General features: G+C 38.6%; 1 protein-coding gene across 1 annotated transcript in view; it reads right to left on the bottom strand.

The window, feature by feature from the left end:
* Positions 1-11061: 11061 nt before the first annotated feature.
* Positions 11062-14206, bottom strand: part of vps53 (VPS53 subunit of GARP complex) — a 49384-nt gene continuing 46239 nt past the window's right edge. The window contains exons 21-22 of the mRNA XM_063016426.1: positions 12403-12507; positions 11062-12130 (exon numbers count right to left, since the gene is read on the bottom strand). Of these exons, the coding sequence (XP_062872496.1) occupies positions 11957-12130; positions 12403-12507 (279 nt within the window). The 3' untranslated portion in view covers positions 11062-11956. The remainder of the gene's footprint in view (positions 12131-12402; positions 12508-14206) is intronic.

Below are 14206 nucleotides of genomic sequence, written 5' to 3'. Positions count from 1 at the left end.
TGGAATTATTTGACCAAATTACATTTAGGGAAATTTTTAGATGCATTTAATATTGTTTTGATAAAGAAGCTTCACCGTTTATGTAATAAATCTCATGAACTTGAATTAAACAAAATTTCATTGGACATATAAAATTCACATCATGTCACTGACCCACACGCAAAAAGGAACATGACAGGAAACCTTTCCAGGTGACATGAGGTTAGCAGCAACACATCCAAAGGACATCAGGAGGAACACACACACATACACGCACACGCACACACGCACACACACACGCACACAAAAGTTTATACTTACGGTGTCTCTAAGTTATTTTCCAATCCGACCTTGGGTCTGTGTGTACATGTGGCCTCTTTTCAACAGTGTGCAGTGTGATCTTGCTCCATGCACGTGTCTGCGTCTACCCGGGGATGACTGTGCACTCCAGATGCATCACACACAGCAATGAAGAAGAGCAGGGTGCCAGGACAGAAAAAGATGTTCATCTCTGATGTGCTGGAAAAAAAGGAATAAGCTGTTTTTTCTTATTCCTATGGCCTCTTTCAGTCACCTTGCATTTATGAATAGATCCGAACTAAAGATTCACTTTGGTTTCTTACTTGTCAGCACAGATAACGTGGGTGTACTGTGCGTGTGAGTGTAGCACAAATGCACTGCTATCGCTCTGGTTTGTCCCTCCCTTATGCTGCTGTTTATGTCACACACCACAGTATTGGTTGCTGACGTTCATGCACACCCCCATGTTTCACACTGCACTAGAGGGAGAGACCAGCTACTACATCTCTTTCTTCCTTTATGTTTCAAACACCCCCTTTTTATACTGTAGACAGTACAGATTATGACCTGCTAAAAGAAAACAGAAAAACCTTTAACAATGGTGTTGGCAGAGTCTAAATCACCTCATCTCATCATCTCCTCCTCCTAACCCCCTCCCCCTCATTCTTTCTGTGTGTGTGTATTTTACAATCGTTTTAGTAAAACTAAAAATCTAGGTTTGTAGAACAAGAGTAGATTGAGAGTTATAAAACAATACAAAGACTCTACGTCTGAAATACACTGATCTTTAAATGTAGTACAACTGTTAAAAATTAACATAATTTGTTTTGCTTTTCACACCAATGCCACCTTGATTGTTGCCAGAGAGCCCACTTTTTTTTATCTAATTTGACCATTCAACTTCCATTTAAAGTTTAAGTGGACTCCACTGAACTTCAGGCAACTGATTAAATAAAAGGCAAAGCTTTCTTATGCCTCACCCTAAATCAATTTAATAGCATGAAGGTGGGGGTTTTCTTGTGATTTGGAGTCTTTTGCAGATGTTTGTTAGTAATCCTATAAAAAGTTTGCCCCTATAACTGTCCTATTCACTGTACAATGGCAAAATACACTTAAATCCTGTTACAGACAGATTTGTGGCAACACCAGTTGTTTTAAACGTCTTAGTTGTTGCTCATCAGTAAATATGGGCATTTCCGGATAAAAAAGCTGTCTTGTGAAGCTATAACCTGATTTTTAAGGGTCAGCACTTTTGTCTTGTTTTAATCAAAAAATATGGGATCTGTGTCACCGTTGTTTACACGTAAGTAGACATTTTATAGATTTTATAAATGTAAATGTTGTTCAGGGTTTGTCCTTAGCCAGCACCCTAGACTAACATGTGACCCCCCCATCCAACATGGGCTGTTGCCAGCCACTACACCCCTTTCATCTGTCAGAGAGGGACAAAGAGTCTTATCATGATACATCTACCACTTATGCGGGCACCTCAGCCAGACAGCAGAGGTGACTTTGGAGAGACCTACAATCCACAGTGTCTCTCTTCCACTTTGAAATTAGATTTTCCCAGGAAGACAATGTTCCAAAGAGTGGATGAATCTCCAGACCCAATCTCCAGACCTAAACCACATAGAAAACCTCAGGATTGTGATTAAGAGGAAAATGGATGGGTTACATGCCATAAAATTACTCAGCAATAGTGTAATAGACTAGTGGAGAGCATGCCAAGATGCATGAAAGCTGAGTGAAAATCAGGGTAATTAAATATTAAATAACTATAAAAAAAAATAATATGAACTTGTTTGCATTATTGCATTATTCAAGGTCCAAAAACCCTGTATTTATTTATTTTCACCAGTTGTCATTTTCTGGTATATTGTCATATCATGATACATCCACCACTCATACAGGCACCTTAACCAGACAGAAAGGTAAGTTTGGAGGTCACTTTATATACACTACAATGTTGTTTTAGCCAGAAACAACATGCCAAAAACACTTGCTAACAGATGTAATAAATTAATTATATAAAAGAAAATAAATGCTTCTAACTTCGCAGCGACAGTTGAAGGAAGGCTCTTCCTGTTCCAGCATGACTGTGCCCCTTTGCACAAGACATAAAGGAAAGCTTGGTTTATAGTAACTCCACTGGCCTGCAGAGATCCCTGAACTCAGCCCTACTAAACAGCTTTGTAATTAAGTGAAACAATTTTTTGAGATCAATTCCTGCATTTCAGGCCTGCAAAACATAACCTACAAAAATTGAGACAGGGTCAGTTTAGGGCTAGTAATGTAAATTTAGGGCAAGTTATGTAAAAAAAAAAAAAGAAAAAAAAAAATTATGTGATTTCAAACAGGTGATTGTAATATTGATTTAAAACAGAAGCACACAAAAGGCTGAGTCTTTAAGGATCTAGGCAGATAGGCAGAGGCAGTTTGTCAACAAATCCATTAAAAAGTTTTGAAATGTTTAAAAACAATGTTTCTCAAAGAAATATTGGAAGGGTTTTGCACATTTCTTTCTCTACATTGCATAATATCATTAAATGATCCAAGGAATATGGAGGAATTTCAGTGCATAAAGGACAAGGGTATATGCCTAAGCTGAATGCCTGTGATCTCTAATTCTTCAGATCTCTTCCACTGCATCAATAGCTGTCATTCATCAATAGCTAATATAACATGGGCAAGGGATTACTTTGGCAAAATTTTGTCAAGCAATACAATTCAGAGTTACATTTATAAATGACACTCATGGACCAGTACAAAACTCCCTCACAAAGGAATGGTTCATGAAGTCCCTAATTCTGTAAAGGAATGTACAGGAGAGCAGGGACAGGTGCCTTAATGCTGCCTGGCAGTACTGAACAGGTGGAAGGAGAAGTGTGGGATAAATGCTTATTGAGGGGCAAAATTAAAATTGGTTGTCACAATATGGTTAGCTGATCAAAGCGCCTGTAGCAACCAAGTTTTTGGAAAAAGAGACAAGAAAGGAAACTGACACTAGTTGGTTGCTACAAAATTTAGTTTTATACTAGCTAAAAAAAATGTAAATTAAGATAAGAAGCAGCATTAAATCAAATTAAGTACCTTGTTGACTTGAAGTAGGGGTTCCCAACCCTGACACTCTCAGACACACTGTAATAGGTGTGCTTCTACTTATTTCACCAGCAACTGGAAGCACAGATCAGCACAGTTACCCATTAGATCCACCCCACCACGCATCTTGATAACTATGTAGAAAAAAATCACTCTATTCTTGTCACAGATTTCGGATCTGCCCTTCATTCCTAATCTTTACATAGTTTCAATACAACTCCACGATAAAACTGGTGCACTCTTACAGTTTAACTTTGGAGACCCCTATTTTAGATCACATGCCTGAAAACGGATTTGAGTTCAACGCAAAGCACCACATAACCAAATTGATCTGTTAATGGTTCCCCCAGAGTACCACTACCTCCAGTCACTTTTTAGCAAAGACATGGCCCAAATCCTCCCACCTCATCACCTACAGTCATGTGAAAAAGTTAGGACACCCCATGAGAACCTTTGTCTTTTTGAACATATTTAAACATATGGACATCTAAACTTTATTTGAACAATATTGAGAGATGGAGCATGAAGATAGAACTAAGCAAATAAAACAAAAAAAATTACTTTTAAACACAAGTTGTAAAATGTAATGAACAAAAAAGGAAATGTATTGTGAGGAAAAAGTTAGGATACCCTATGCCCTAATAGCTGATATTTCCACCTTTGGCTGAAATAACCTCAAATAGACGTTTCCTATAACCATCTACCAGTCTCTGACATCGACTGGGAAAAAGTTTTTCCCACTCCTCCATGCAGAATTTCTTCAGCTGTGTGAGGTTTTAGGGGTTTCTTGCATGCACAATTTAAATCACCCCACAGCATCTCAATAGGAATAAGATTCGGGCTATGACTTGGCCATTCCAGAACTCTCCATTTCTTTCTTTGAGCCATTTCTTGGTGGATTTACTGGAATGTTTTGGGTCGCTGTCATGCTGCATGGTCAACCTCCGCTTGAGCATCTGTTTTTGGACAGATGGTCTTACATTTTCCTCAAGCACCCTCTGATACAGTGAAGAATTCATTGTGGATTCTATAATGGAGAGCTTGCCAGGCCCTGCTGCTGCAAAGCAGCCCCAAACCATGACATTTCCACCTCCATGCTTCACAGTTGGTATGAGGTTCTTGTGCTCAAATGCTGTGTTTGGTTTGCGCCAAACATGTCATCTGTTATTGTGCCAAAATAATTCAACTTTGAATTCATCTGTCCAAAGCACATTGTTCCAGAAGTCCTGGTCTTTGTCTAGGTGTTCTCTGGCAAACTTAATCTTGCCCTGATGTTTTTTTTGAAAAGCAAAGGCTTGCAGACCTTCCATGAATATCAAACTTGTGCAGTCTCTTTCTGATGGTAGATCCATGTACCTTGCTATCAAATGTGGCAAGAGCTACCTGTAGGTCCTGTGATGACATTGTAGGATTATTGGAGACTTCTTTACGCATCTTGCAGTCTGCTCTTGGGCTGAACTTGCTAGGATGGCCTGACCTGGCCTTGTTGGCAGTTATTTTAAATGTTCACCACTTGTAAAAAAAATTCTGGACAGTGGAATGGCTGATTTCTAATTGTTTTGAGATCTTTTTAAATCCCTTATTATCCCTAATCCCCCCAGATTCATATGCATCTACAACCTTCTTTCTGAAGGCCTCAGAGAGCTCTTTAGATCTCACCATGGTGATAACACTTACTTCAACAATCAAGAGCAAACCAAACTAATGTCTGAGGTAAATAAAACACAAATGTCCTCTAACGATGGTCTAATCATTGCAGCTGATGTGGTGCACCTGATTCTAATTTTAGACATTTTAAGTAGTAATTAATGTGGGGGTGTCCTAACTTTTTCCTCACAATAAATTTCCATTTTTGTTCATTACATTTTACAACTTGTGTTTAAAAGTAATTTTTACCATTTTATTTCTTTAGTTATATAAGCTCCATCTCTCAGTTCTGTTCAAACAAAGCTCAAATGTCCATATGTTTAAATATTGTATGTTCAAAAAGACAAAGGTTTTCATGGGGTGTCCTAACTTTTTCACATGACTGTATATATGACTGTGTCATTAACCTCCCCCTGGATACTATACCACCCTGGAGTTGGTTGTTCTCATTGTTTACCCTGGAGCAGAAGGTAATGGATTAATACAAAAGACTTTACCCCCTTAAAACATCTCAAACAACTCACTGGGGCAGGATTCTTTGTGGCTAGGAAGGATGGGGCCCTGTGCACCTAAATTGACCTCCAAGGACTAAATGAACATTCTCTACATAGGCCTATAGTTTTCACATAGGGGAACTGCGCAGGCCGATAATCTGGTCATTATTAGGCAGGGAGATGAATGGAAGATGACCTTTTTCACCCAACTGGATATCTAAAAATATAAGTTATATAAATATAATTTGGCCTTATGAATGCCCCAGCTATTTTCCAGCAGTTCATTAACCAGGTATTCTGAGAAGCGCTGGGGCACTACGACATCTTGATACATAGCAAGAACTCAGACAAACATGTGACATCTTACATGTTTGTCTTAGTTCTTGCTATGTATCAAGATGTCGTAGTGCCCCAGTGCTTCTCAGAATACCTGGTTAATGAATTCAGTTCAGCTTTCAGTTCCTCCTCAAAAACCTCTTTCTAAAAGTGGAGAAATCTCAGGTTCACACCTGCACCTACACTGTAGCCTATCTTATCTTCAGATGGTGTCTGCAAATGGATCTAGCTAAAACCAAAGCCATTACTGACTGGCCCTGTCCCACCTCATTCTGGCTGGTTCAACAATTCCTGGGCTTTGCTCATTTTTTCTGAAGTTCCATCAAGAACTTTAGTACCATCACGGCACACTAGACCAACTTACCAAAAAAATTGGTAGCTCTGGCAAACTTAAAGCTCTTTTGGTTAGCCTGCCAGACCCTGAGGTCTCTTTTGTCATGGTGGTGAAAGCTTCTGATGCAGGGGCTGGAGAAGTTCTATTTCAAAGCACAGGGCCCAATAACAGACTACTTCCCTGTGCATATTTCTCACACCTACTATCACCCAAAGACATGATGTAGGGGCAAAATACCTACTGGGAGTCAAGCTTTCCCTTGAGGAGTGGAGGTATTGTCAGGAAGGAGCCAAGCACCAATTTTTGGTCTGGAAAGACCATAAAACCTCCACCAGGGCAGACAGGCCTTATTCTTTGGCCAATTTGACTTCGTACTATCATAACGTTTTTGGTTAATAATTTCGTTCACCTGATTAAACTTTGAACCAGTTTGCCGCTGACAGTTTCAAAGCGCCTCCAATGAGACAAACTGTGTTATATGACGCGGAAAAGTGACCCAGGCAGTATGAACAATGCTTAACATGGAAAAATAAAGCTTAGGGTGGCTTGTTGTACTAAAACAACAACTGAGGAATTTTAGCAGTACAGAGCACCTATAATCAGTAATAACAGAGAGAAAATTAATGTTCTTATGTCATTCTTTTAGTACATTAAGCCACGCTAAGCTTTTTTATGTTAAGCTCTCCTGGTGACGAAGATTCTCAACGATTATCAGCATCCTGGGCTGGTTCTCTATAAAGCACCAAGGTTCAAAGAAGCCCAAACGAAAACAGTTCTAGAACTACAGTTCTTTCGGTGGTAAAGCACTACCAGTGGCAACATTACTTTACATTCAGAGCGGCCTCCACTGGTAAATTTGCGTTATGTGTGGGATGCACTAGTTGGTGGGGTTTGGGTGCCGCTTGTGCATTGCCAAAGCCAAAAGTTTCTGAAGATTCCCTATTGTTTTTTCTGAGAACTGATTTGTTGCAGACGCCCGGATCCCCCAGTCATATCGTAGCAACCGGTTCTCAGTTCTATCCATTTTCTCCATTGTTGTTGTGTCTTTCATTTGTTGCTTTGTTTCTGTTATTTTGGCCAGCTTATTTATTTGCCCTTTTTTCTTTTCTTGTTAGTGGCTTTTTAGTCAGTATTACTCTGCCTTGGTTAAAACATTAGCACTTGTTTTTTACTTCCATTCTTGCAGGTGTGTGGATTTGGCTTACGATTCAATAGCAAGATGCAACATGCCCTGTTACAGTTTTATTGCGCTGTCCAGAAAAAAGACTTGTGGTAAATTCTGCAAGCATTAATCATATATTAAAACCACCCACTCCTACAACCCATGCCACCCAACTCACTCATCCAATTCGTGCTTACAGTATGTGCTTATTGTTTGAGGCTTGTGTAATGCCAGATGACAACACTCTATTCTTTTTCTTTTCTAAAGGGACCAAATCAGCTTATGTGCAGTAGTACAGCTTTTTACAAGTGTGACTTGATTGGAAATATGCACCATGTGGCACTGGTCATTATGCATTCTCAATTTTCTCAAGGATTAGAATCTCAGCAGTTATTATTATTATTAGTTTATTATTTTTATTATTGTTATTATTATGTAACTTTTATCTGATGGTTTACTTTGACTTTTAAAAGTTTTTTTTATTGTATTAAAAACAAACTCCATCAGAAAAAGGTAAATGTTATCGATATTACAGAAGTGATGCTTTCATCTTGGATAGTGTGTTTTTAGATCACCATTTTTCTCTCTTTAGAGCACCACTTTCAGGCCCCCTCTGCTTGCCATATTATCATTCCGTAACCGAGTCACACCACCAATCTCCACCCTCATATTGTTGATAGTTTATACTGTATATAAACCAAAGAAAACAAATAAAATATTTTGGTGATCCTAATCCAACCTGCCCTGTGTGCAAAATTTTTGCCTCCTTAAAATTAAGAAGTTGTACACAATTGCAACTCAATGCTTCAGTTTTTTTCTCTAGTAACCTGCATGAAGCCTATTAATGATCAGGTGCCTACATACTTTTGGCCATACAGTGTATGTTTACAGTAAATAATTCATACCCGCAGAGTCTCAATAGATTTTTAGAGTGTCAATGCAATTGTGTTCTTAATCCAAATTACCTTGTGCGCTAAACAACTGCCCTCTAAATCCAACTGGTTGTGCCACCTTACCATAACAAAATATCAATTATTTACACTGCTCTGGATAAATTTTGGAGGAATATAACTGCAGAATTGTTATTGTTATTGAGGGCGGGAGGAGTAATAAGTAGTTGTGTCTGAGAGCTTGTAGTATGGATTTAGTGGCATCTGATTCCCACCTTTTTGGACCACTCAAAGAAGCTTTAAGGGGAGGAAGATTTTCATGTGATGATGTGAAAGCAGCAGTGCATCAATGGCTACATGCTCAAACAAAAACATTTTTTGCTGTTGGCATTAAAAAGTTGGTACGACGTTGGAAAAAAATGCATGGGAAGGTGACTATGTAAAAAAAGTGATGTAATTTGTTTTTGAAATTCTTTTTAAATAGAGTTTCAATAAGTGCGAAAACTGTTTGAAGAACCCTCGTAAAAAGATGCTCAAAACACTTAAACTAGCATGTCTTCATTTGAAAAAGACCACACTCCTTATTCTATCATTGGTCAGGGGAGCCTAAGTTCTGCTGCTCGTACCAGTGACAAATCATGACCACAGATGAGGATTATGTTTAAAGACTGACCTGACAATCTTGAACTCCTTTCTTAATCACTTGTAAACAATGTCCTGAGGTAAGATAATATTATTATTTCCCCTCAATTAAAAACAACATTTCCACCTTCTAGCAGGAATTATAAGTCTTGGGCTTGAATGTACTAAATCTCATCACAGCCTAAAATGCAAACAACACACACACACACACACACACACACACACAATACCTGCCATGGAGGATATCTCTTGTGAAATAATCCCACACCCACTAATTGTTAGTGCCAGACTATGCATTATCCCATAGTGGTTAACGGCCACACCTAATGCTAACACGTATAGAAAATGAATTATATAAAATAAATTAGATGGGTAGTAAATTAGATTACTGTACCACTGTACACAAAGCATGTCCATAAAACATAGTATGATGAGTGTATTATGGAGGATTTCCTGTGGTCCGTACACAGCCTTTACCTCAACCACAATGAACACCTTTGAAAGGAAGTGAAATATTTGTTTGGCAGACCAGCATTATTATATTCAACATATAGTGTATGTGTACAGTAGTTTAAGTCAGATATTTGATAAGACCAAGCCTATCATGTCTAGATAAGCCCAATCCCAGATCTGTAGGTGGCACAACGGTGGATGAAAGTGTCAAACTGCCTTAGTAATGCAGGTTAGTAAATTACCCATGTACCATTCACTACAACCATATTAAGTCCTACAGTATAGGTACAGTAAAACATATATAGTGAAATAAAATCTAAAGTAAATTTTAATATAATAAACGTTGTTGTAGGTACCTGGTGACATGTACCACTTACTTCACCTAAATTACAGAAAAAAGCCCTACAGTATGGGTACAGTAATAAAGAATAAAATGTAAAAAAAAATACCAAAGGTCTAGAAACATAAATTTTAGTGTGTGACAGACCCTGGCATTTGGACTTGTTCCTGATAACAGTCTGGATGGTCCTTTTCGTCTTTAGTCCGAGCACACGGCATCCATTTTTTCCACAATACACTGTGTGATGGTCCATCCTAGATGCCTCAGAGCCTAGATAAGTCGATGCTGCTTCGGGACATGGTTAACATAAGGCTTCTTTTTTGCACAGTAAAGTTTTAAGTGGCATTTGTGCATGTAACTCTGTATTGTAGTTCTTGACAAAGGTTTGCCAAAGTAATCCCTTGCCCATGTGGTTATATCAGCTGTTTTTAATTGGCGGTTCTTGATGCAGAGCTGTCTGAGGGATCGAAGATCACGGGTGTTCAGCTTAAGCTTGTCCCTAATGATATTATGCACTGTAGAGGGAGAAATATGCAAATCCCTTCCAACCTTTCTTTGAGGTACATTGTTTTTAAACATTTCAATAATTTTCTCACACATTTGTTGACAAACTAGAGATCCTCATCTTTGCTCATCAAAGACTCAGCCTTTCCTGGATGCTGCTTTTGTACCAAACCATGATTACAATCACCTATTCACATCACCTGTTTGGAATCACATCATTATTTAGTTTTTCACCTCATTACTAGCCTGAAATTGTACCCATCCCAACTTTTTTGGAATGTGTTGCAGGCCTGAAATGCAGGAATGTATTTTTACAAATGAAATAAAGTTGAGCAGACAAAACATGAAATATCTTGGGTTCAAACTGTCTGCAATCAAATAAAAGTCGAAGTAAATGAAAGGAACACTGCATTTTAATTTTATTTCCATTTTCCATACTGTCCCAACTTTTTTCTGATTTGGGGTTGTATCTATTCAATGGGCTAGAGTTTCTGTTACATCTCTTAGTTGCAACTTAAATATAAAACATAAAAAGCAGCTGTTGTCTGCAGTAAAACTTTCTGTTCTTTTGTCAATACAGGGAAAATTGGTGTACCTGGTAATTATCCATACACAAAATCAGACAGGACAGTAGTCAGACAACTAAAACTTACACTACCCTCCTCTGAACAATTACTTTTTTTTTATTTTTATTGCAGACTGCAAAAAGTTTGCCCAGATTTAATTGGTGACTGTTATATTAGCAGCAATATGACAGTATAAATTCCTTTTTCTTCAAACAACAAATGCACCATAAATAGACATTAAAGCGATGTATAAACATAATTAGAAAATTCAACACTCTCACACACAAAAGAAGACAACAACTTTAGAACTAAACTCTTTATATTTTCATATATTAATAACCAAACATGTATGGACAAGGCATAAGACCAGTTTCCTAACTATTATAATAAGATGGACATAATTTAACAGTAGTTTATCCAGACGCTTTTGACTAATTAGACATTACACACATGCAGTGAGACTGCATTCTCAGGGTCTGCTCAGACCATAATAAACATCTCAAAACATCTGCAATGTGAGTCTTTACAGCTGTACCCATTCCAAAGGCATATACAAGGCAACTGGGTTGTGACTCACTAGAAGACAGAAAATCCCAAACTCTCTGTGGCACAGAGTGCCCGAGGCTCAACTGCTACATTGCAGACTATTACAGAGTATACCTTTTTACCCACCTTCCCCTAACACACAAACTATTCTCTGAATTCCACATAACCATTTACTGTAATTAAAAAGGGGGCATTTAGGGAAAATGCCTTTAAATCATTTTAATGATCAGATTTACAAGCCTGAAGGATTTGTGCCAAGGTTGCAGCTGGATAATCCTTCAATCTTTCTGCCATCCACTTTACTTTAGGTGCAAACATATTTTAGAAAAATGTGCAAAGTAAAAGACACGCATTATGGAAAGTCTGCACATTAGTGTTAAAAAAAACAAAAAACACACTGGGGTAGAGGGGTGAATGACATACATGCTAGCAATGCTTAACAATAGTGAAAAATTCACAATTAAACTTTCAATTTCTAAGATTAATGATTAAGGTTTTAAAGTGATCAATGATTAAGGTTTTCAGAATAAGACAATTGATTCGTATAAGTGTGGAAATTTTCATATTTATCAACATTTAACATGTCCACATAATCTTTGAGGACTGCATAATCTCACTGCAGGAGATCCATAATCTAGTCCAAACTAATATGTTGACACAGTAGTCACTGAATTCGTTTTTTAATGAGCTTCTCCAGTTTGCGGATGCGTGAGGACTCCTGTTCAGGGGTTGAAGCGCTAAAGGACATGGCAGGCCCTGCGTCTGGCCCTGAGGGGAGAGGGGGTAACCTCAGTCTGAAAAGCTCCAGCATACTGTTCTGCTCACTGCGCTTCACTCCCTGAAGAATAACACAAAACTGTGAGAGCACTACAAACACAAAGCAAGACCAACCTGGACAAAAGAAATAAGCCTGCATATAGAAGGAATTTTAGCTTTACATCTACAAATAGCATTTTTGACAAGGTCTGCAGAATTTTGCAGCTTGTAAAGATTAGCATTTCGTTTTACTGCTTTAATAAAGCTTTATTATTTCAGAAATAACACGATGGAGTCTATTGTTTACAACATTTTGCTAACACATTTAAATTTAAAAAATCTTTGTGAACTAACCTTCATGTCTAGAATCTTCTGGAAAGTCTCAGGGTTGCCATCAGCTAAAAGCTTAATGTAGTTATCCACAAAGACCACTGACGGCTCATGAGGCGCCATGACCACCTGTGGAGAAACAAAGAACTTGAGACAATTGTGGAAAGGGCTTGGTCCTGTCTCAACAGCTTAATGCTCCAACTTGAGCCAAGTGAGCATTATGCCAAGTTCACACTACACGACTTTCTGATTTGTCGGGTCGCTGTACAGTTCACACTACACGACTGAATCTCCTGCACTCGGGAGTCTTTCAGTCGGTGTATATTTCACACTACACGACTGATTAGCGATAGGGGGATTCACACTACACGGCCTATCACCAACTGGAATCACAGGTGAGCTTCTCTGGTCTCCCAAACTACGTTTTGTCAAGAAAACAAACGCGAGAAGTGACGAGGGGTTTAATGATACCACGTCCAAAAATGCACGTCAACAAGTAGCAAGTGACCAAAGTGTTTGTGCGCTGATGTGCAGCGTAAAATCAAGGAGGAAAAAATAAATGAATCTGAGTGGATTTGGCAACACGAACAGTATGGATTGTTCTATAGTAAGTTGGAGGTTAATTAATATTTTTGCAATGCAACGTTGGTGTTTTGTAGAGAACGATCAAGTCAGAAATACTGTAAAGCTTGTGTGTGTGCCGGTGTATTCTGATATAAACTATATTATGTCCCTGTCTATATTATGTACCTGTTTACACTCCTCTCCAGCGTTTCCCCTCACACGGTATCTTGCGTTCTCATTGGCTGTTCGACAGAGCACTCATTGCCAGACGTGCAACTGAGATCAGATATCTGACATGCTAGATATCTCAATCCGGTCGCCGAGCACTCAGCGAGCCGGTCGAATCGAGTTGTTGGATAGTTCACACATAGCGACTGAGTGCCGAGTTTCGATCGCCGAGTGAACGCCGAGTTGCTCCCGAGCCAGCAAATCTAGCGCCGACCAGTCGCCGAGTGAAATCTGGCCGTGCAAAAATCGTGTAGTGTGAACTTGGCATTAGGCAGTCACCAAATAAAATATAAGCAAAATTCAAGACTTTTCAAACAGAACTAACACTCTATGCTTGAACAGAGCTGAATTAGCCTTGTTTGTAATTATTAATTATTGTAGCTGTATTTAAAAAGTTGTGGAAAATCAGCAATTAAAAAAACATTTTTTTTAAGTGTAAAGAAAAAAACATGCACAACAGGCACAAAACAAATGTGGCTGGTTCAGTCTGCCAGTGGATGGCCTCCAACCTGGAAGGGTGTTCATACCAGGTGAACAAAACATGACTCAACATGAGAAAAAAAGATTCTCTGGTGTAATGACACAAGAACTGAACTCTTCGGGACAAAACTGGTACTGAACATCACTTGGTCAATACTATCCCTACAGTGAAACAAGCATTATGCTACTCTGGTACTCAGCAGTGGCAGGGACAAATAAAAAAGACTACTAAGAAACTTAGACTGTAACAACAGGCCGAAGCATACAAAACAGCACGGAAGTGGTTTCTAGTAGTTGTATTTGCTGCCAACAGAACTTTTACAAAGTATTTCATAAAAGGGTCTGAATAGAGTGGCCAGCCCAATCCCCTGATCTCAATCCCACAGAGAACTTGTGGGGTGATTTCAAAAATGCATTTTTTGAGGCAAAACCTAAAAATGCTGAAGAACTGTGGAATGTAGTCCTGAAATACCTGATTAGAGGTGCCAGAAGGTGGTCGACTCCATGCATAACAGATGTCAAGCAGTTCTTAGAAACTATGGTTATGCCACTAAAT

The sequence above is a fragment of the Trichomycterus rosablanca genome, chromosome 20 (genome assembly GCF_030014385.1).
Source record: "Trichomycterus rosablanca isolate fTriRos1 chromosome 20, fTriRos1.hap1, whole genome shotgun sequence".
NCBI lineage: Eukaryota > Metazoa > Chordata > Actinopteri > Siluriformes > Trichomycteridae > Trichomycterus > Trichomycterus rosablanca.
The sequence above is the reverse complement of the archived record's forward strand: the minus strand, read 5'-3'. Positions and strand labels throughout refer to the sequence as shown.